This window comes from Danio aesculapii, chromosome 15 (genome assembly GCF_903798145.1).
Source record: "Danio aesculapii chromosome 15, fDanAes4.1, whole genome shotgun sequence".
NCBI classification, from domain to species: Eukaryota; Metazoa; Chordata; class Actinopteri; order Cypriniformes; family Danionidae; genus Danio; species Danio aesculapii.
This window is the reverse complement of record NC_079449.1, coordinates 44,787,858-44,811,816: the sequence shown is the minus strand read 5'-3', so window position 1 is coordinate 44,811,816 and position 23,959 is coordinate 44,787,858. Positions and strand designations below refer to the sequence as shown.

At 39.8% G+C, this 23,959-nt stretch overlaps 2 protein-coding genes across 3 annotated transcripts; one reads left to right on the top strand and one right to left on the bottom strand.

Moving 5' to 3' along the window:
- Positions 1-3,756: 3,756 nt before the first annotated feature.
- On the bottom strand, positions 3,757-22,850 carry neu4 (sialidase 4). Its single transcript, XM_056473771.1, has 4 exons — positions 22,497-22,850; positions 7,558-7,770; positions 7,199-7,454; positions 3,757-4,749 (listed from the first exon to the last, which is right to left on the bottom strand). The coding sequence occupies exons 2-4, from the start codon at positions 7,756-7,758 to the stop codon at positions 3,917-3,919; spliced, it is 1,290 nt and encodes a 429-aa protein (XP_056329746.1). The 5' UTR covers positions 7,759-7,770; positions 22,497-22,850; the 3' UTR covers positions 3,757-3,916.
- wdr53 (WD repeat domain 53) lies at positions 12,495-23,167 on the top strand. Of its 2 annotated transcripts, none has more exons than XM_056473772.1 (3): positions 12,495-12,579; positions 16,145-16,634; positions 19,079-23,167. In XM_056473772.1, the coding sequence occupies exons 2-3, from the start codon at positions 16,146-16,148 to the stop codon at positions 19,724-19,726; spliced, it is 1,137 nt and encodes a 378-aa protein (XP_056329747.1). In that variant the 5' UTR covers positions 12,495-12,579; position 16,145; the 3' UTR covers positions 19,727-23,167. The 2 variants fall into 2 exon arrangements, with proteins under 2 accessions (XP_056329747.1, XP_056329748.1); XM_056473773.1 differs by having other exon boundaries at positions 12,547-12,579; positions 16,140-16,634.
- Positions 23,168-23,959: the final 792 nt, after the last annotated feature.

Genomic DNA, 23,959 nt, shown 5'->3' with positions numbered 1-23,959 from the left:
ATATTCAGCTCATAGTCCTAAATTTAGACTTTGAAAAAGCATTTGACTGCATCTCGCACCAGTTCCTCTTAAAAGTTCTGGAGAAAATGAAGTTTCCAGGGAGGTTTATAGCCTGGGTGGGCTTATTATATGATTCATTGATCAGTAAGATCATAGTAAGTGGGCATTTGTCCAAAGCTGTAAATATACTCAGCGGTGTATATATATATATACTCCACTGGCATAGATCTTGAGAAGGGATAAATGGATTAAAGGTTTTAACATTCCTGGGACAGGGGGATTGACCGTAACATGCACTTTATACAAGAACGGTGGCACTCTTTTATCAACTGATCTTTTAACAGACCGAAGAGCAATGGATTTGATCGACTGGTACGGTAGGGCCTCAGGCGCTAAAGTAAACACAAACAAGTCTGAGGCCCAGCTCTTCGGGCCGTGGGGTGACATCGACACAGGGGGACTAGATTTGGTTTTTAGATGGGACGATAATTTAAAAATTTTAGGCGTTAAATTTGACAGAGAGGGTCGAGGAAATTGGAGGGATATGATAGGGAAAATTAGGCAGCTGTTGGGGTTTTGGGGACTGAGACAATTAACATTAGAAGGGAAAGTTAAAGTTTTCAAAACTGTGATTTTACCTCTAATGTCACTTGTTTGCTCTCTTTTAAGTCCACCACAGAGTTTCCTGCTGGAGTTAGAGAGGGCGGTGTTTTATTTCCTGTAGGGGTCTAAGTGGGAAAGAACCAAGAGAGAGGTAGTTTAAAATAGAACAGAGAATGGTGGAAAAGGTCTCCCGGACCCCTACCTGTTTTTAGCCAACAGTTTCACCGCCCTTTATTTTAAATATGCAACGACCCCATCCAGAGAGAACAAAACTGCAGCCATGGCAAGATTCTGGATAGGGTCATACCTACGGTTTTTAAAAATCACAACTCCAGATTTGAAAACTCCAGTTGCTTTTAACCTCCCTAAAGAATACTATTTTATTAAGACATTTTTAAAGAAGAATTTTTTAGAAAAAGAAAATATATCTGTTTTTACTAACCACAAATAAATGATCTCACTTGTGCAGAATCAAAAGCCAGTGAGTCGAGTTCCGGGCCTCACACTTGGTGAAGCCCAATACGTCTGGAAGAACGCGGCCCACCTACTGTAGCTCTCCAGAACAGACACAAGGAACTAGTGTAGATGGTGGCACACGAGATCCTCCTGGTCAGGGCGGTTATGCACTTCAGGGGCATGGCCAAGAATTCCATCTGCCCACGGCTCGGTTGTTCATGCCCGGAAACGGTGCTGCATCTGCTCTGTAAGTGCAGCGCTGCGCGGGACCTGTGGGTTGCAACTGGCCCCCTATACCAATGGAGCCTATGGGATATCATCTAGCCATCCATGGGGTGGGCCAGGGTGTGACGTACATGACAAAGGAAGATTTCACCGCACTCTGGCTCACCCTAAACGCCATCAAGGATGCAATCTGGGTTACCAGGAACCTGCTGGTGGGGAAGGGCATCACGGTACCCCTCCACAAAGCCAATTTCATGGTAACATCTATGTTAGAGGGGTACCGGAGGTTGACTTTAGGACGAGGGGGCCGGGGTCACACAAGGCCGCCCGTAGATGCACCCTCACCACTCTGGCTATGGGAACAGCGGGCCGGAGGAGGGGGATCTCCGATAAGCCCCAGAAACATAGGGACTATGACTGTTCTGGAGAGCTGAAGTGAATGGACACTCAGACTTACTCTCGATCCAGCACAAGAGACTGGATTTACCCTCTCGTTTGAATTTTATATTGGTTTTATTTTTGTTTTTACCACTTTTTATCCTTGGGTTGGACTTTCAATACATTTTATTGAACAACTTTGGTTTTATTTTCATCACTCGCTCTTGTTTTATCACGAACATTTGAACACAAACACACAAGGACTCTGAATACAACACGGACTCTTAATATACACACACAAACCTTCAAACACAAGCATGGGCTTCTTAACAGAAATAACACACAACAAAAACAAACAATGTGTCTTATGAAGAAGATAACAAACACACACTTTTTTATTTTTTACAAATGATGTATTGTTTGATTTATTTATTCATTTATGCATCTATATTTTATTGAGTGAAATGTTTGTTCTTTTATTGTGCTGTTTTATTACTGGTTTTAGGAAAAACACTGTGATAGGGTGTATGTGTGATATAGCAATGTTGGAAAAAATGGTGATGCTTGAAAAATGATGGAAAAAAGTTGTCAATAATTTTTTTTTGAAGTAAAAAAAAATTGATTCTGTGCTGATTTTGTTACTGTGCTAACCAGTAAGACTGATTTTGAAACGAAAGTATTACTTTAATCAGGTTAAAAAACACACAGACATAAATAATCAGCATATGCTTCACAACAATGATGTTTTTTCTGCAGTAAAAAATCTCTAACCATTGTTGAGATGCTTGCGCTAATTCTTGGTGTCTGTGTCTGGAAATTAGTTCGTTATGTTTTAAAAATATTAATAAAGCCACAGTTGAGGTCCATCCTGTTGTAAAACACACAATTTCGTCTCTTGAACGATGTATCATCATAATAGCATAATATGCAAAGTAAAATTTATAATCAATTCAACATGATCATATTTACTCTCATTATACTTGTCATGACAAATAAAGAAATGCTAATATAAACCCAGTCAAAGAACCCAAGTAAATCAACTGCTGTTTTCCAAGATGGTGACATCAAAAAGCAAAAGATTTCTTTAGTTGTTTTTTTTTTTTGTAAAGCGTCCTGTGCCTGGCTGCTCTGTCTCTGGAGGATATTGAAGACATTTACCTATTCGGAACTTTGATAACAGGGTTTCTGCTGATGGGCTTATGCGAGGCCCTGGCATAATCGACGATTGATGAAAGCGGTCAGTGCTGCTCAAAACCCCACCAGGCTGGCCGGCTTGATTGAAGCGCTGATGGGCAGGCTTGCTAATAATCTGCAATATTAGATCGCAAACTGGAAAACATCGGGGTGAAGTTAGCAGCTTTGCAACAAAATTTGGCCAGATCTGGAGACGAGTGATGGACATTAAATATCTGTGAAATTGGCAGGTATTGACCTAAAGTTAAAGTATCTTTCTACTCTTTCGGCTTCCCTGTGTTTTCTTTTCTCCTGCCAGACGGCCTCGGCTGGAGGAAAACAACTTCTCCCGGATAGCAAGATAAGGAGACGCTCTGAAATTCCTGATCCCTGTCAAGGACACCTGTTGGACTCTACAGGCTTACGCACACACACACACAGATAAACAGCACAACACTTCCTGGCCCCAATCCAACGCCTTCGTATGCTTTCACCCACTGGAGGGGGTAGGCAGGTCTGTGACCAGCGCCTCCATGGCTGCAGGACCTGATGGCTGCCCGCCCTTACCGGACTATATCCACACCCCCTGTTCCCATCCCCTGTGGCAATGTTATGTCTTGTCGGTGTGTTTTTGTGCTAGATTGCTGGGGCTTTTTTGCCTCTATTTCCTAAATGTATCTTATTTCCTGTTCCACCTCCTGTGACCTGTCTTCCCTGGAGTTGTGATGTCTGTGCATGGTCGGGGGGTTCCATTTACCTGCATTTCGTTGCCTTGTACTTGTACATGTGTGATGACAATAAATTTAATCTAATCTAATCTAATCTAAATAACTAAAATTCTCAATAAATCACATGTATCAGTCGATGCTTCAAACAGCAGGTGGCACTGTCTGAGAAAGCGATAGGTCTGGAAGTGCAGGTCTAGCCATCTGAGTGTGCGGTCGGGTTTCCGGGCCTGCAGCTTCATAATGTTGGAAAATAGAGCCAAATTCAATACAATACAGTGATGAATTTAAATAAAAGGAAGTAGAAGTTACAATAATTCACATTAGATTTTTACTCAACAGAGATTGGCATATAATCAGCAGATAAAGCAGCGCTCCCAGATAATTTTCCTCTTCAACAATGTTGTTTTTTCTTTGTCTTGTGGAAGGTGGTCAATGAGCTCATACAGTGTGAATATGCAGAAGGAAATCTCATCATAAGCTGTCTTGGTGCCGCTCTCAAAGAGGCAGGCAAAGACAGTGACCCCTGGAGCATCAGAAGACATCAGATCAACATACGCCAAGTCTGAGTATGCACTAGGGCCGTCATATATGATCCAAGGTCCTGACCAACTGTCTGGGTCTCGAGGCAGAAGACTGAGGTAAACACCCAGGTCACGACGGGCATTTGGACAGGCGGGGTGACTGTAAACTACCCATGTTGGTGGAAGGAAGTTCTTTGGAGACCTCAGAGCTGTGTTGAGTTCAAGTGAGCTGTAGATGGACTTGAACTGCTCGAGCTGGTAGATCGGGGCTGGAAATCCAATCACGCTGCCATGACACCCATTTCTGGGTTCTATGAGTTTGTGCACCATCTGGCCATCCTGAAAGAAAGTTCCACGATCAAAGCTAACAGCTTGCACCCGGTAGCCTGATATGCTACGCGCATTACAGTACAAAAGGTTGACTCCATCTTCTTCATCAACTGACACCATCTGACACTCCACACTTTTAGGCTCAGATAACGCCTGTCCAAAATGCCACACGCTTCCATGTGTGTCACTGTAAAAACAAAATGAGTGTGACGAAGTCTTGCACGTCTTGCCGAAGCAGTTTCTGCAGTCAATGTGGTAGGCATATGCAGGGATTATTAGCCTTCCCGATTTCAATTGCGTTCCGTGACCTGGACCAACAGCAAAAGTGGCCCACTCTGCCAATAATAAAAGCAAAGACAGATCTTATTTAAACCCAAAGACACTGTTATATATGTACTATATAGCACACGTTATTTATTACAAAGGTCAAATTAGGGTATTTTAATTTTCAACCAATTAATTATTCAAGTACTCTTGTGTGTGTGTGTGTGCGTGTGTGTGTGTGTGTATGTTCAGGTGGCAAACTTAAAAATACATAAAATGTATAAAAGATTACAAAGTCAGCGACGCAGTGGCGCAGTAGATAGTGCTGTCGCCTCACAGCAAGAAGGTCGCTGGTTCGAGCCTCAGCTCGGTCAGTTGACGTTTCTGTGTGGAGTTTGCATGTTCTCCCCCATATTCGCGTGGGTTTCCCTACAGTCCAAAGACATGCAGTACAGGTGCATTGGGTAGGCTAAATTGTTTATAGTGTATGAGTATGTATGGATGTTTCCCAGAGATGGGTTGCAGCTGGAGGGGCATCCATTGCGTTAAATATATGCTGGATAAGTTGGCGGTTCATTCCGCTTTGGGTACTCCAGATTAATAAAAGGACTAAGCCAAAAATGAATGAATTAATGAATACAATGTTTTGAGACGGCACAGTGACTTAGTGGTTAGCACTGTTGCCTCACAGCAAGAAAGTTGCTGGTTCGAGTCCAGGCTAGGCCAGAAGGCATTACTGTGTGGAGTTTGCATGTTCTCCCTGTGTTGGTGTGGGTTTCCTCCAGGTGCTCCGGTTTCCCGCACAGTCCAAACACATGCGCTATAGGTAAATTGAATAAAATAAATTGGCCGTAGTGCGTGTGTGTGAATGCGAGTGTATGGAAGATTCCCAGTACTGGGTTGCACAGGGCAGTGGCTGCATAAAACATATTCCAGAATAGCTAGTGGTTCATTCCGCAGTGGCGACCCCCGATAAATAAGGGACTAAGCTAAAGGGATATGAATGAATAAGCTGCACAGATTAAAAGGTTAATTCATCCAAACATTTCAATTCGGTTATCAATTAGCCTCATATCGTGAAAATCCCCTGAGATCTTCGTTCATCTTCAGAGCGCAAATAACAATATTTAAGATTAAATCTGAAAGCTCTATCACCCTCCATAAACAACAAAAGTCCTCAGAAGTTCAGAAATTGAACAAAAGACAATGTAAGACAGTCCATGTGCCTTCAGTGGTTAAGTTGTAATCATACGAAGCTCCAATAACAATTTTATTCTTACAAAAAAATTTACAAATTTGCCCTTGTCTTAGGTCGCACTCACACTATGCTATCCGTACCGTGCTCAGGTGAGTTTCCTAGTTCGTTTGAGAAGTGTGAGTGCTCTGAATTGGGCCCAGGCGCCGTTCAGTTGGCCGGCCCTGGCCCGGTTGGAAGAGGTGTGCCAGAGCGCTGTTCACTTGGGCTTTGGTGCGGTACACTTGTAGTGTGAGTGCAAAGCGAGCCTGCTAAACTGAAGACGAGACGTGACTTTTAAGGGATTGTTTCATTCGGGTTTATTAATCATTCTTACTGTTCAATGAGCGCAAATTGTCATCGATTATTAAAGATGAAACCCCCTCGCTGCACCTTTAGCAAGCCTCCTAATACCTGCAGCACAAGGAGTTTTATGATTGTTTATGAGCGTCAAAAGTGGCTGATCTGTTCGGCGAATTGTTCACTGCATATCTAACAACTAAAATGATATAACAAAAGAAATCTCCACTGTGCTGAGCGAGAGCGCTTCTAAACAGCGCATTGTCGATGATGTAAGCGTGCTCCGGCTTGGATGCAATGTGAGTGCAGGCTGTTGAGGCAGAAGGGAGACAAGCGTGTTTTTGCACAATTCAAGGCAACTGTACATAGTGTGAGTACTCCCTTACATTTCAGATCAGGGTGCACTTTTATTATGGGCAATACAATGCTTGCGTGTTGTGTTGCTGATCATGAAATCACATCGTACTGCCTGTACCTGACATAGAAGAGAAAACACTGGCGAACAAAGTGATATTTACAGTATTTTTGGTGCACGAATTTGTTCTTGGAGCTTCATTTGATTACAGTTGAACCACTGAATTTTGGTTCCATTTTAAGACCATTGTTCTCGATGAAGGACTAGGGAGTTCTCAGACTTCATCTAAAATATCTTAATTTGTGTTTTTAAGATGAATGAATGTCTCGGGGGATTGGAACGACACAAGGGTGAGAAATTAATAACAGAATTTTCAGATTCTGAAGTCTGGAATGACTGTAAAAGACACTCTCTAAAAAGGAAAGTGAAAATCGTGAAAGTTATTCACTCCCACCACCTACAATCCCTGCCGATGACAGGACTTGAACCTGCCCGACTCTGTATTCATTAGGCCACAGCTTCAGCCTAAAGTTTTGCATTCTGAACAAACTTGAAATTATCACTTTCTCCCTTTAAGTATATTGGAGCCTTCACATGTTAAAACAGAGGAATATGATCTATCAGATTTTACCTTTTATAGTGTCCCCTATCAGTGTCCTGGTAAGATCTGTAGCGGTGCTCCAGGTGTCCCCCTGGTCACAGCTGGAAATGTAACAAAGACGCGTCACGTTTTTTCCTGTAATTAGCTGATAAGACTCAGAAGTGTGACCCAGGACAGCAATAAAAAACAAGAAGATTGTGTCAGTAAACTCGTCATAAACAGGGCATGGGTTCATGGATCGGTAGCCCTCCAGTCGAGCTGTACTAAGCACCTCCATGTCTTTCCACTGAAGAGAGAACAGAACATATTCATGACTCTCGTTCGTTTTGATTAGGAAAAAACGTATTTGTTAATTAGCTGTGATGTCTACTTATGTTGACCCGTCTTACTTCCACATAGTTTTTGTAAAACGTCCCTTTGCGCTTGACCAGCAGATGTGCTTGAGCGTCTGCTGGAGTCAGTCTCTCCTCACAGAAGGCCAAGAAACAGCTGGAACGAGGGATGTAGATCAGAGCTGGCACACGGTATGTAACTCCACTCGGTTCCTTTTGGAAAATTATGGATCGTGCTGGGTAGTATTGAGACCCCATAGCTTCATATAGCTAAAAAAAAAAAAACAATTCACGTATGTATTCCTTTTCCTTTATTAATTCAACATCAATGAAACATTTTCTAAAATATACTCCTAAATATTCGCACCACCAATAGCATTGTCTTTCACATGACTTATAAAAAATTACATTATGAATACACAGAAGCAAGAAACAGATTTCAGAGCTTTGGTGGAGAAGACATTCAGTAAAAAAGTGACTTTCCTCTTTGGTTCTTTGGTCACTGTATTCATTTATTCATTCATTTTCCTTCAGCTTAATCCCTTTATTCATTAGTAGTCACCTCAGCGGAATGAACCACCAACTTATCCAGCATATGTTTTACATAGCAGATGCCCTTCCCGCTGCAACCCAGTACTGGGAAACACCCATACACACTCATTCCCTGCTACAATCTACAACCTACATGCTACAATGTTCAGGGTTATAAAAAATTGCACAGTGTGTCTAATTCCAAAAAGGGCGTCATAAAAACGTTCATTCTGCACCCTTAGAGGACATAATTTCAAAGTCTAAGTGTCCAAAAAGAAAGGTCTAAAATATGTCATTTAAACACAGTTGTGTTTTGTGGGTGGTTACTTTAAAAATCAAAGATCTTCACTGCTTGATTGATATACAATATAAAGTGAGTCTCACAACTGACAAGAAGCACTGCATTAAAGGCCCGTTTCCACTGAGTGGTACGGTACGGTTCTGTTTGGTACGCTTTTATGGCCGTTTCCACTGTCAAAAGGCGTACCGAACCAAACCGTACCGTACCACTTTTTTGGCATCCTTTCGAAAGGGTACCAAACACGAGAAAGGGTACCAAAAGGCGGAGCTAGACTTGCAGCTGAACGCTATTGGTTTACAGAGATACGTCATCCGCTTACGCAACAAGCCAGAATGAAAACAAAAAAACGCCATGTTTAAAATAAACGCACAACCGACGAGCCGAGACATTACAGCGGAATTATATATACATATAATAACGAGCCATGGTCGACCTGGGCTCAAACAAACCTTGTCGTTGTCATGATAAACAGCCACAAAGCCAAGAAGAAGAGCAGATTTACCCTGAGCCCCGTAGTTTTTTACAAGGCAGTCTGAGGCGCGAGCGGTTTCGCTTTCTTCCTTGCATTCGCCGCGCGTCTATATCTGAAATAACAAACTTCTTGAGCTGATGATAATAACCTGCGCTTGATTATTGACGTGCTTTTGAAACCCGATCCTGTCAGACACTGACAAACGCGAGAGTGAAGCGCGGAAAAACAAAGGAGAAGCCGGAAAAAAACGGAGCACATTATTTTTCAGCAAATGTGAACAAAATGCCATGATTAACTAACTTATTATCTTCACCTTTTGGACTAATATGAACCGGAAATGACGGAATTACTCTCTAACAGAGGCTACATGTGCTGCTGAAGATTACAGACACAGATGAGAGGTTTACACTGACTGTGGGGCTATATTTTGGGTTGTTTTTGAACCCAAATACGGACGAAATGTCTGCTAGATGTAGTTCTTCTGTAGTTGGTAACATATCGGAGACTGTAAGGGGCTGTATGTGTTTATATATGTTCATTTATTTAGTTATTTAATATAATTACAGACGTTACAGTGGGCTGTTTCGCACTGTCATTGATCTGCAGTTATAATCAACTCATGGTCATTGAAAAGTTAGTAATAAACATTTCTACACAAGTATTTCTGTGTATAAAGCATCTGTTTTGTGAGAAGTGCTTCTCATATGATATGTGAGCGACCCGTACAGCTTTATTGTAGACATTTCCTCGAGTGAGAATGACGTCGACTGAAACTTTCTGTCATACACCACGCCCACCAAAAGGGTACCCTTGTTAGTGGAAACGCAAGCCTGATAAAAGTGACCCGTACCGACCCGAACCGTACCGTACCGTATCAGTCAGTGGAAACGAGCAAATCCCATTGTTCCACATCATGTCTTTAAATTATGGAAATGTATTTTAAATGTACTTTCTACACATGCCTGCTGCTCCTGACGGTACCTGTGTTTGTTCCTACATCTAGTTTTATGTCTAAACAACTAAGTGAAAGCCTATTTAACATCAATGCTGTAAAAGCAACCTTATGTAACTGAAAATAGTCACTTAAATCTTATACCAGAACTTCAATTCAATTCAATTCACCTTTATTTGTACAGCGCGTATACAATGTAGATTGTGTCAAAGCAGCTTCACATAAAAGGTCACAGTAAATAGGAACAGTGTAGTTCAGTTTGTAGTGTTTAAGTTCAGTTCAGTTTAGCTCAGTTCAGTGTGGTTTAATAATCACTACTGAGAGTCCAAACACTGAAGAGCAAATCCAACGATGTGCAGCTCTACAGATCCCGAACCATGCAAGCCAGTGGCGACAGCAGAGAGGGAAAAAAAACTTCACTAATGGCGGAAGTGAAGAAAAAAAACCTTGAGAGAAACCAGGCTCAGTTCGGCACGACCATTTTAATTTCTCCGCTGGCCAAACGTCTCGTGCAGAGCTGCAGTCTCTTTATCGGTGGCTGAAAAACACTTACTGTGCATAAAGCCCGCAGGAAGACACACTAGCCCCATACAACGTCGAGCTAGTGATTTTGTGTGCTCTGTTTAATGTTGAAGAAGAATCAAACAAGAGAACCACGAGAAAACCAGCTCTTCATTGAATAACTGAAGTATCTTTAATAAATCTAATGCAAATTTAATTAACAGTGAGGAAGCAGTATTTTCTTCCCATTGTATTTATTCTATTGTTTGCACCTTTATGTAATCTATTTTTGTATTGCTCACAGAATGGGTTTGTATTAACACATTTTTTAGTCAAACGTACCACATCGCTGATTTAAATAAATGCACAGACACACAGAATACATGCAGAAAGTGTGACATTTACTCAGACTCAGTGAGAACTATTGTGTCAAAAGAAAGAGCGTTGGGTAGTGCAACACAGAGTGCAGTTCATGTCAGCATTTTTACAAAAGGCTGTTAACTCAACTGGCAGCTGAAAAGCAAAACCCGACAAGCTTTGAAACGGTTATATCTTCACAGCAGTTGTTTTTCAGCACAACTTCATTTATAGGAACTAAACAAAAACTAAATTTGCAGGAAGATGTTAGTTAAAGTTACTGATAACTGTACTGTTTACTGTGAATCAACACCACATTTGGTAGTCTTGTTATGATGTTATTTCTACAAAATCTACTTTTTTTTTTTGGAGAACACATACAGTACAAGCATTTGCAAAAAAAAAACAAATCTTAATAAACCTATTTTTAATTTCTTAAAAACATTTAAAGAAATCTAAACACATATCTAAAAAGTCTAAAACATCTACAGAGAATTAAAAAGCGTACTTACAGCAAACAGGCAGGACACGCTCTAATGCAGAGTAATGAGATGAGTCAGTGTCAGATGTGTGAGTGCAAGAGGTTGCAACGGTGTGAAAGTGCATGTGTTGGTGTGTGACAAGTACACAATATAACACGGACTCGTGCATCAGATGCTGGCTCATTCAGTGGCATCTTGGCTTTTTTTGGACACTGACCTATATGAAGGTTTGAATTGTTAGCACCACTGCAGACAGAATAAAAATACATGACAAAACAAAACAAAGGCCTGTAGATTCCTCTAGTTTGGGACTTTCTCTTTAGAGGGTTCAGGATTTATTACCAGAATGTCTAGGTCAACATTCAGAAACCTGCAAAATATACATGTCAGTTCCTGCTTAATAGGGTTATTTATTTTTATCTAGTTTAATTTTTCAAAAATCTTGCCTTTTTTTATTTTTGTGATTTCAGAATTTGATCTCCCTAATCTGGCTTATTATTTTGCATCTCAGTCATCCTGATTTTTACCATTTTTAAATCCATTCAGCCTATCTTCGGTCTGGTTTAAGCACTTTTAGCTTAGCTTATTAGCTACACAGCTGTCTGGAATACTCAATTCTGGTCAGTCACATCATTCCAGGGTAAGTTATTCCCAGATAACAACAGCTAAACAGGGCCGGATTATCATAAGGTTAAGATAGATGGAGGAAGGAGGGGGCCCTTGATTGGGTGAAGAATTCATTTGCGCCATGACGCCGAGTAGCGCCTCTTTGCCTTATGATTTAGCATGTTGATAAACTGGGTCTCAGAGTGGCTGTAGCCCAATCAGAAATGTGACTAGCCTTGTTTTAGTCTCCCATAAAGGTGACCACATTTTTTTTTCTCAATTTTTCAGACCATTTTTTCCCAGTCCTTATTTCGGCAAAAACTGTCCAGTCAAAGGTAGGCTAACCAAGCTCGTTGTAGAACAAAAACAATTCAAACTAACCATTATTACCTGAGAAGCCAGCATTGACGGGATCATGCTGAATGGACTGGATGGATCTGTAACGTACCATCCTTCCTCCACATAATATAACCGAAACAGTGTGTGATGACCAAATTATTATTGATCTTAGGTTATGAAATTGAGAAGGTTCCAGTTATTGAATATTGTCTTCTCATATAATCCCTAAAACAATAAACAGGGACTACGCTTTAAGGAAAATACATTTATGAATGAAGTTTTTTGCTGTATTAGCTAACAACAAAATATGTTTACCCATTTTATGGTTTCTGTTTTTAATATCAAAACGGCAGTTTTGTAATCAACCAAATTTCCTTTCTTTTACCATAATTGTATTCGGGTTCAAAAAAAGAGTATTTGAAAGTTTAAAATAAATGTTTCGGAGGACGATAAAAATCCGAGGCCTGTGACGTCATCAGTAAGCGACACATGACCATACGTCAAACACTCGCACCGGAGAAACTGGAGCTCGTTGAAGGTTTGTGAGGACTATTTATAATCGATTTTTAGTTTTTAGCAAAACAAAATGACGTAATGTTGTGGACAGGAATATATTAGCACAAATTATTTAATTCGCTTCATTTAATGACGTGTCAAGTAACCCTAGCTGACGTTAGTGGTTAAAAGTTACAGTAAAGGTGATTTAAGTTTCACGTTTTATGTGTTTACAAGCTCCGATGAATAGTTAATTTATCTGATGAAACAATCTGTAAATTAATTCAGCCTGGTTTACAAACAGGGAGCAGCTAATTTCACCTTCAAATCTCGCATATAAACGATATATGGCTAAAATCTACTTTTATAACTAACTAAATAACTTTTATAATGTTTAATGATAAACCTGCATGTCATTATGGAGTATCAGTATCACCTTTTCAGTTTACTGATTGTAATAAGTAATTTACAGGTGAAATATAAAAAAATTACACCATAACAGAAACCAATTTCAGAAATTTTACCTCTGAATGGAACGACTCATTAATGAAAAAAGATGTCCCATTTAGTCCGGTACCATTTTGAAACTCATTCAAACTTTGGGATTGTCAGGCTATAGTCGAGTTCTTTAAGTAGATACAAATCTATTTATTCCCTTATGGTATTTTTGCAAGGTAATTTTCCCATTGTACCGTATTCTCTTCTCTTACTCCATGTTGAAGCTCTCCATGCTGTCCTCTCAAATAAAGGCAAAAAGTAATGATTTGATCACATGTTTGTTTAAAAGCAGTTTGCACGTCAAAGTTTAGAATTTGCCTCAAGGTTTTAAAAGAAATAAATTTCAATAAAATTCTAAATTTGGTTTTAGAAAGGGCTTTAATGATATAGTATCTGAATGCAGACTTGCATTTTGAAGCTGAGACTGCATATCCGAGACTTGCAGTGTCAGGCACAATGCACTCAATGGAGCTAGTGACGACACTGTGAAGAGTAGGGTTAGGGGTGCCCATTAAAAAGCATTGTATGCAGCTCATTTAACAAATGCATCAAGTCTGCATCCAGACCCTTCTCCTTTAATGAGGCAGTGGTGAAACCAGAACATAAATAATCAAGATTTAGCATAGCTAGCACATAGAGGGTGTTTACATGAGACCATTTTCAACTAAAAAAATATTTTATTTTGTCATTTGACAGTTTGTTTGCACACCGACAGCTTTTTGGGACTCTTGAAAATGCAACTTTGCAAAAAGGTTTCAGCATGCATGTTTATGTAAAGATTACAGTTCTTGTTAATGTTTAAAAAGATCATATGTATGATATATACCACCAGTAGAAACACATTCGCTTCTTTATATGCACCAAACACTTTCTTATAAACATGTTATAAGATAAAACAAATGTTTAATTGTGAATTCACCACAAATCAAATTGCACTACTTGCCTTTTAACCTTTAAATAACTTTTTTTGCACAATTTCTTGCACAACATTGTACTGTATAGGTGAAGTATGTGAGTAGTTTGTCAACTATTTATAATATTTGTATGTATAGTTATACTACCACTTTAGTAAGCTCTGTATAGGTTAAAAGTTTTGTGAATTCATACAAGTTAGTAGATTGTGAGGATATATAGTGCATAGTTGGAATAACAATGGAAATTAACTTGTTTTTTTATGTTATCACCTTGTGGTAGCATAAAAAGCAAGGGACCAAGATCTGAGCCTTGTGGTACTTCACAAACTAGTACATTTTCAGCTTATATGCGTCTTTCACATTGTGACATTGCACTACTGGCTTGGCATTTTAGGTTGTTTTTCAACCATCGCATAATTTCTTTTATAACTATATACAAAAAATACTGCATGTATAATAGGGCTGCGCAATATATTCTTTCAGGATCTATATCGCAATGTGATCATTCACAATAGTCACGTTGCAGAATATATGCAATGTTGAGTTTGTATTATAATTTATCATTTGCATGCGTGTTTGATGCCTGTGATTGTGTAATGATTTTAAAAACATTCAGGTGTAAGAAATTGTACCATTTGTCACCTTAACTATGATTTAACTATCATTAAAATGATTTTTTATCAATCAGTTACTGTACTTGAATACTGTTAGACTCATGAAACGATAAAACACTTTATTTCAATTGTATCTTTTTCTTAATTGTATTTAGATTGTTATGCATGAAAATACTCGCAAATGCACTGCAAATAGCACAGACAACAACGAAAACGTGTCAGGGGACCCCAAACAGTTTATAGGTTGTTTATTAGAATTGACCTAACATTATAAATTCTTTCCAAATAGAGATATTAAGTCATCTGGTGAAATTGTGTTCATATCGTAATATACACTGCCTGACAAAAGTCTTGTCATTGATCCCAGTTGTAAGAGCAACCAATAATAACTTGACTTCTAGTTGATCACTTGGAAAAGTGGCAGAAGGTGGATTTTTCTGCTGAATCATCTGTTGATCTGCATCCCAATCATCACAAATACTGCAGAAGACCTACTGGAACCCACATGGAGCCAAGATTCTCACAGAAATCAGTAAAGTTTGATGAAGGACAAATAATAGTTTGGGGTTACTTTCAGTATGGGGGCGTGCGAGAGATCTGCAGAGTGCATGATCAACATCGACAGCCTGAGGTATCAAGACATTTGTGCTGCCCATTACATTACAAACCACAGGAGAGGGCAAATTCTTCAGCAGGATAGCGCTCCTCATACTTCAGCCTTCACATCAAAGTTCCTGAAAGCAAAGAAGGGCAAGGTGCTGCAGGATTGGCCAGCCCAATCACCAGACATGAACATTATTGAGCATGTCTGGGGTCAGATGAAGGAGGAGGCGTTGAAGATGAACACAAAGAATCTTGATGAACTCTGGGAGTCCTGCAAGAACGCTTTCTTCGCCATTCCAGATGACTTTATTAATCAGTGATTTGAGTCATTGCAGAGATGTATGGATGCAGTCCTCCAAGCTCATGATGGAGTCAGACACAATATTCATTCTGTTTCCACTGCAGCATGACCACATATTCTATACTGGACATTATTGAAGGTTCAGTGACAAGACTTATGTCTTAGCAAAGTCAGACCTTACTGTCTTAATTAAAGAATTAAAAATCAAGGCATGATCATATATTATTTTGGGAAAATAATTGTAATCTAAAGGCCTTTGCCTTTCATATAAGCCACTTCTGATACCAAATGATCAACTAGAAGTCATTATTTGATGTTCCTAAAACTTGGATAGGCGACAAGACTTTTGTCAGGTTGTGTATATCGCAAAATAAAAAATGTCACATTGTTAAATTTTTCCACAATCATGCAGCCCATATGTACTAATGTAGTGATATCATGTAGTTATAATAAAAAAATAGTCTGAAATCACTGTCAGCTAATTTAATGTTCCGCAAGTATGAGTATTCTTTCCTTGTAGTGTTATTGTGTAGTTCTATTTATTATTCACTGTCAGACAATTCATGTTTAACTAGTCATTTTGTAAGTCTTTGAGTTTGTAATGACATGAGGGGGTGCACATTTTGGTAGCTATCTCTGATGTGAACTGATCCCTGTGTGTTTGTCTGGGAAGTCTAGGATGTCCTGCGTATGGTCTGGTGGTCACGGCACATCTATTCTTTGTGCCGGAGTGTCCTGTGAATCTGAGCGTTTGGTGGCTACCGGAGCAGAAGGAGGTGAACTGACCCTTTGGAGTCACGATGGCTCGCCCGTGTCCAAACTGCACATGAGTCCTGACGATGATGTCACGTGTGTCGCTTTCTCCCCGTCAGCACCCTGCATGCTGTATGCCTCTTACGGGCGGACTGTCGCTGTACTGGACACTAGGAATCTAAAGAGCGCTGTGGCAGAGCTAGCAGATGCAGGTGAGGAGGAGATAAACTGTGTGTCAGTGAATGAGGCCGGTAGTTTGCTCGCTGCAGCTGATGATTCTGGAGCCGTGAGGATCATTGATGTACAGCAGGAGAAAGTCATCAGGACGCTGCGCAAACACGACAACATCTGCTCGTCCGTGACCTTCCGACCGCACAGGCCTCAGAGTTTAGTGTCTGCAGGACTCGACATGCAGGTAAGATGCAAAGAGACAGATATAATAACTATTTGATTGTGCATACACTATGATGGAAACACATTTACCAAAAAAAATACAGTATGCGCATCAAAAAAATGATGTGATTTAGTTTAGCAGATTATAAAATGTGTGTGTAAAGCATCTGAAATGTTGTTTCGGTTGTTCTAAAACCCCTCAGCCATCAGTTAATAATCACAGTGCCTCAGTGTTATTATTGTATTAGTATTCCCTCCAGAACTGTCTTGAGCATCTGTCTGCACTCCCAAAGAGCGTCTCACACCACCAAAAGCCACCGCATTGCGTTCATTGCGTTTCGTTTTCATCTTCTGAGGCGCAACTCATTTATTAGAGAAGAACACAACACCACAGTGGCTTCTCCCAATGCACTAAACTACAGTTCTCTGGCTGATAATTGCTGGCAGACACCTTTGTTTTCTTTACCTCACTGGATAAAAAACGCTGCTTTATTCGTTAAGTTTATTTCGTTTCTTTGGATGGAAACGCAGTTAGTAATACAACACGTATGTAAGGCAGGATGAGCAAAATCTGTAGAAAAGCACTATAGAAATTAGTGTTTTCAAAAGTAAAGTTTGGTACTAATCGGTACTGAAATTTGAATAAAGTCTATTTCCTGCTAACTTTTGAGTACATTCTTAAACACCGCTGATTGGTCGTGGTGTTCACCTGCTCAACAGAAATGACTGTGATTGACTGTGAAAGTCATCGGTTCACCACTTTATCACTGTTCACTGAGGGCAAACACAGAAGGTGCATTTGACTTGAACCACGGCTGCAGCCGGCAATCAACGAGATTAGCCAAGCGCAGGTGGGGGCGGAGCTGCAAACGAGCCTGTCAGGTCGGACACCTCAGGGCTCATATTTTGCTGAATGATGACAAATCACATGGCGAGATTGATTGATTAATTAATTAATTAATTTTTATTGAACAAAAGGACATTCGCAAAAGTGAGCTACACAGACAAGCTATATATATATATATATATATATATATATATATATATATATATATATATATATATATATATCTATATATATCATCCCTGTCTTTGAGGCGCTGAACTCTGCATTAGAGAGAGACGGTGTTCACTCCTCGCTGAACTAAAGTGTTTTTTTTTAAAGGGCACCTATGGTAAAAAATCTACTTTTCAAGCTTTTTGGACAGACATATGTGCATGTATGGTGTATAGACTGTCATATTGGGGTGATATAAACACACCCAGTGCTTTTTTTTCTTCAATTTAACAACATAAAAAACAGTGGACCAATTGGAGCGGTTTTCAGACCGACCGCAACTTTACGTAGGAGAGCGGTCCCCCCGCCCACCAATATTGATTGACAGGCGCGTCATCATATCCTCAGTTTGTTGATTCACGTCCGCCATTTTCAGCGTGAGTCGAAGCGATATCACTAAAGGAACACCCTAGCTCTATTTTTAGATGCAAGGCTCATTGGGCTCAACACAAGATCAATATTCTCCACATTATCGCTCTAATCGGAATTATTGGTTGAATATTTAGGTAGGTTTGCAAACATGTGTACTTCTCATTGAGTCTACCTTATACTTCAGCCGTTTGCATTTCTCGCGATCCCAGAAGCTCCCTGTGATCTTAACTAGCATGCGTTTTAGACTTCTAAACATAGGTTTCTATCAGGGTACACTCAAGTCGACGGCTGGGCGCCGCGGACCGCTGCAGAAACCTATGTTTAGAATTCAAAAATGCGTGGCGCGACGATTCGGGACACTTCATGTTTCTGCCGCGCCACAGAGAGTGTCTGGTGTGCCGTGTCACGGCTTCGAGCGGCGCATCCGGTGCCTCAGTCAAAGTTAATTCAGTGTGCGTGGTTATTAGTTTCTGTGTACAAGCTCATCACTTGAAACTAGCACACAGTTGGCTGTAAAACTGTACAAAGACACAAATGATTTTGTACTCTCTGCTTGGTCTGTGTCCGAGTCGTACATGTACGACTGAATGCTGAACCTCTCACTCCTGCTCCTCTCAGTCTGCCTCTGTCGCAAACACAGAGCGGGTGAGCTCATGGCCCCGCGATTTACTCTAGTCGTTGTTGCAGCCGTAGTTCACACAGCTACATTACACATGAAGTAAAGTTTAAAATATGATATTGTAGTGCACCACCCGAGGACAAAATTGTCTCTCAAATAATACATAAATCTGAATATATTCATGAATTATACATTTTAATACAATAATTCATTGTGCTGTTAAGTAAAATCGAAAATTGTGTATGGAAAGCATCGTCAATGCTCGGAGATATCGAATTGAACCAAATCGATGGTATGATAATCGTAACGAAACCGAGCTGTGAGACCAATGTTGGTTCACACACCTAATACTCCTGCAACATAAGACTTGTTTTGTTGTCAGAAATAAGTCATGTAATCATCATCTCTAATCTCGCAGGTATCGCTGTGGAACCTGCCGAAAGTGCGTCCGCTCTGGACCTACAGTTTGCAGGACACGCAGGAAAAAGATGCTCATCCGCAGAAAGCAGGACAGATGTTCAACCCTCCCCTGGCGCACTGCATTGATGTCACTTCCTGTGGTGACGTGTTTGCGTGTGCGGCCGAGGACGGGTATGTGCATCTCCTGCGTGTTTCTGAGGACTCCAGACTGCGGGAACGAGGGATGTTCAAGGCTCATAGTCAGGGAGCATCGCAGGCTCGCTTTATTAACTTCCTGTCACAGCCGTACTGGCTGGCCACTGGAGGAAACGATGGGCTCGTGGCTCTCTGGGACATCAGCGGAGATGATTTGTTGGCCAGAAAGAGCAAAGGACACAAAAAGAGACACAAGGGCAGAGCTAAGAAAAAGCCTGAAGCTCAAGAAACCGACAAAAACCTGAAACAGCAAACGAAGAGCGAGGAAGAGGAAGCAAGCAGTTCTTCCTGTAGTTCAGAGACGGCGTGTGGGAAAAACGAGCCCAAGTTGACTTTTCAGCATGGAGAGAAGGTGAACTGGATTTGTCCAGCTGTGTTGAAAGGAAAGCCGAGTCTGCTAGTGGTGGACCAACGTCCTAGCCCTACTGTCTATTCACTGGATCAGCTTTAAAGGGTTCGTTCACACAAAAATGAACATATGCTTAATATTTACTCAAGTGTTTCCAAACCTTCATGCGTTTCTGTATTCTGCTGAACACTGAAGAAGATACTTTTGGAAATTGAGGGTTATAATAGGGCTGTGCAGTTAATTAAAAATTCGGTTTATGAAAAAACATTAATGGAGATTAAACGATTATTGCATCATATACCCCCCCCCACACACCCATTTCCACTTGTACACATTTGTTGCTCTGCAAAGCTCAGTTTCACATGAACATTACTAAAAGCATGTACTGTAATGTAACATTTGCTGCACGGGAGTCGAATCGTTCATGTTTTAAAACCGCAAATGAGACCACATGCTGTTGTGTGTGCGCACACTCAGCCTCAGAGACGAGCAGAGCACACACATTTAAAGTCATCTTAATGTGAGCGCTTTAATGGTCAAATAGGTGTCAAAACTCGGTGTTTAGTGAATATTCATAATAAACCTCATTTGTGTAATAAACAAACGAGTTGAGAATCGAAAGACACACGAAACAGAAACCATTAATAAGAACCGTACTGCTTCTTAAAGTGACAGCGCGCAATATTCCCGCTGCCGACTGTTTTTATCATTATTAATCAAACAAAGGAGAAAATCACTCACTGCTCTTGACTGAAGGACTTTTGTAGGTATAATTACATGTTTTTCTCACAGTGAACATGCTTATTTTTATTCTATTGTATTTATTTCCCTTTCCTTATTTACAGGGAGGAGAATAACTGTGCATATATACAGTTGAAGTCAGAATTATTAGCCCTCCTGATTTATTAGCAACCCTTTTCCCCCAATTTCTGTTTAACAGAGAGATTTTTTAACTCATTTCTAATCATCATAGTTTTAATAACTCATTTCTAATAACTCATATTCTTTTTACAGCGCATAATATTTGACTAGATATTTTTCAAGACACTAGTATTCAGCTTAAAGTGTGATTCAAAGGCTTCATAGGGTCATTAGGCAAGTCATCGTATAACAGTAGTTTCTTCTGCAGACAATCAAAAATATATATTGCTGAAGGGGGCTAATAATTTTGACCTTAAAATGGGTTTTAAAATATTAAAACCTGCTTTTATTCTAGCTGAAATAAAACTAATAAGCTTTTCTCCAGAAGAAAATTCCTAGCTCTGTTAAACAGAATTTGGGAAATATTTATAAAAAATAAAAAAATGTACAGGAGGGCGAATAATTTAGACTTCAACTCTGTTTATCGTTTTGAATAATCGTGATTACAATTATGACCAAAATAATCGTGATTATGGTTTTTCCCATGATCAAGCAGCCCTAGGTTATAAACAGGGCTTGACATTAACTTTATTGATCACCCGCCACTGTGGCTATTGGCTAGTAGTTTTCCAACATTACCAGCCACTCGCCGTTTTTACTAGCCACAGTTCTGTTGTCGGGAAAATGTATATGCATAAAATGTGACATGCTAAAATGACTTGATTTAGATTTGGTGTTATTTCCACATGCCTTGCTTTTTGTGTTATGTATAACCTTGCGCAATGAGCATGAGCGAACGGGTTGTGGATTTATAGCATCACATTGTAATTAGTTTATATTTCACATGACTTTTCAGGGCTCAACACTAAGGATTTACCTTTTTCCTCACTTTCTTACACCCAAAATTAGTAAAAAAAAAAAAGTTAAAATAATAATTTCTTAATCCAAAATAAATAAGCAAAAGAAAGCAGGTGAAAAACATACCGTGTGCGATTATTAAAGGATGGTCATGTGAAAGGTTAAAGCGAAAGCAACCTGCTGCTTACAAAAAGACCTTTAAGAAGCATGGAGCTCTTGAAAGCAGCAGGACTGTGGGTACACGAGCGTCACGTTTTGTCCAGTCTATTTAATAGAGAACCGATCGTTCAGATGGTTCGCGCGAGGAACCGTTTCTTTTTTAAACTTATAAACACTCGCGTGCATACACTAAAGCCCTTGTCAGTGAGTCTGGATTGCCATGTGCACGATCATCCACTCATTCTGTATTCACATGTGTGGGAATGTAAATTTAGATCCCAAAGTGTCAGTTTCACAGCACGGCTTTCTCTTTTCGGTCAACTTGTCAGGCGGTTTCTGTCTCCAGAACATAATTTGCGGGTCATGCTTTCATGCTACAGAAACCATTTTGTTGAATAACTTGTGTGGTCAGTAGCTGGGCCGGTTTCTACACCTATATGGCAATTTACCCTGCTGACTCCAAAACTGAATTTGCTTGCTTTGTTTAGCCGCCATCCCACCTCCTAAGACAATATAGACAGGACATCTTTGTCTTAATTCAGACTTGTGATATAACTCGCAGACTGCAGACCTCCAATAAGGCTCTGCAGAAACATGGACTTCTCGAAGACGCTGTATGACTGCAGATTAACCAACACGTCTCAATAAAGGAATTCTGCTTGTTTCGAGTCTCCTGGACTGGGTTCTCTTCTATATTCACTCACTCAATTATTTTTTTACAACACCTGCTTTATTTTGCTCTCGCAAACACAGTTATTATTGCCATCTCTCTCGCTGGCCAGTCTTTGGGGAATCCTTATTGTTGAACTCTGCTTTTTAAGAAAACTATCATTTAAAAATGATCTTCAACCAGCCAAAGTGGCTAGCGGGAGCGACTGTAAGCCACCACAGATAAAATCTACCCACATTTAGCTGGTGTTAATGTCAAGCCCTGGTTATAAATGATCTGAAAAGCTTACTATTTAAGGGATAGTTCACACAAAAATTCACTCACCCAAAGGTCAACCAAGACGCAGGTGACTTTTTCTTCCTCAGTAGATCATTACAGAAGATTTTGAGCTGAATCTCCTTGGTGATTGATATAATGGCAGTGAATGGTGACAGGTTTGTTAAATTAAAAATAAACACTTACAAATGCGTCCAAATCATGGCCCTGGCTCCTGATGACAAGAAATTGAGTTAATTACAGTATAATTAGCTTTAATCCACAGCTTGGTAAAACCGTTCTCTGCGCATGTGTGAATGTAGCTCGAGTGTAGTCCTGTCGCTTTAATGAGGAATGCACGAGTCCGCTCTTAGACGGCGGTTCAGGCAATGCAGATTTTAAAAGATATTGTGTTGTTGCATCACCAGCTCTCTTGCTTTCATCATCAAAGCAGCAGGACTAAAATCTGACTACATTCACACATGCACTGAGAACTGCTTTAACAGGTAGTAAATGGTTAGTCAATGGTTACAGGATTTCCAGCTTTCTTCAAAATATCTTCTTCAGTGTTCAACAGAAAGAAAGAAACTCAAATAGGTTTGCAACAATTACAGATGGAGTAAATGATAGCAGAATTAAAAGTTTGGGGTGAACTGTGCCTTTAATGTACATGTGAACAGGTTATGGAAGATATTTGATCTGTAAAAGCTTTTACATGTATTAAACTTTATGGAAGTTTACCTCGTTTAATGCTTATTTGTTCATCTCATTTGGACATGAACAAGTGTCGCACTGCAATTTGTGTGGTTTGTGAAGCAATTTCTTTAACGGTTGTGAATTGCATTATGGTATGTTGATTTCTGCTGTGTTGACACTGATGTTGAAAATTCAGCTCTACAGTTTAACTGGCATTTATTGACATTTAAAATAATATAATGTATTATATCTAGAGAAATAAGACTGTAAAATAACAGAATATGTACTCCAGTTTATTACAAGGTGTTTGTAGCGTAATATACACCAACCTAGACAATATAGCACTGCAAACTACTACAACTTTTAATAAAAGTTGCCTTTTAGTACTGTTCGAGGCTAAATGTTGTTGGAAGAAAGATCAAGGTCCCATAATGCAATTCAAATCATAAATAAAGGGGGGAAAAATAAAAACTTGAATAAAAAAATACAGAAAACTGTTAACATACGGATATTTTTACAGTGTAAATGCTTTAAACTGGCGATCAGATCTTAAAAAATGTGTGGAAAAAGTCTTAAAAAAAAGGTATTGACATGTATTTACCTTCAAGTGCTACGATTTCCAAATATTGGAAGGAAAATTGGATGTCAGAGCTATTTTGTTTAGTTTAGCTATTTTGCATCCATATGAAAAGATTACTTGGGTCGCACTTTATTTTGATGGTCCGTTTGTTGAATTTAAGTTACATTGCAGTTACATGCCAACTAATTCTTATTGGATTAGAAGTAGATTGTTAGGTTAGGATTAGAGTAAGTCGACATGTACTTCTTATAGTCAG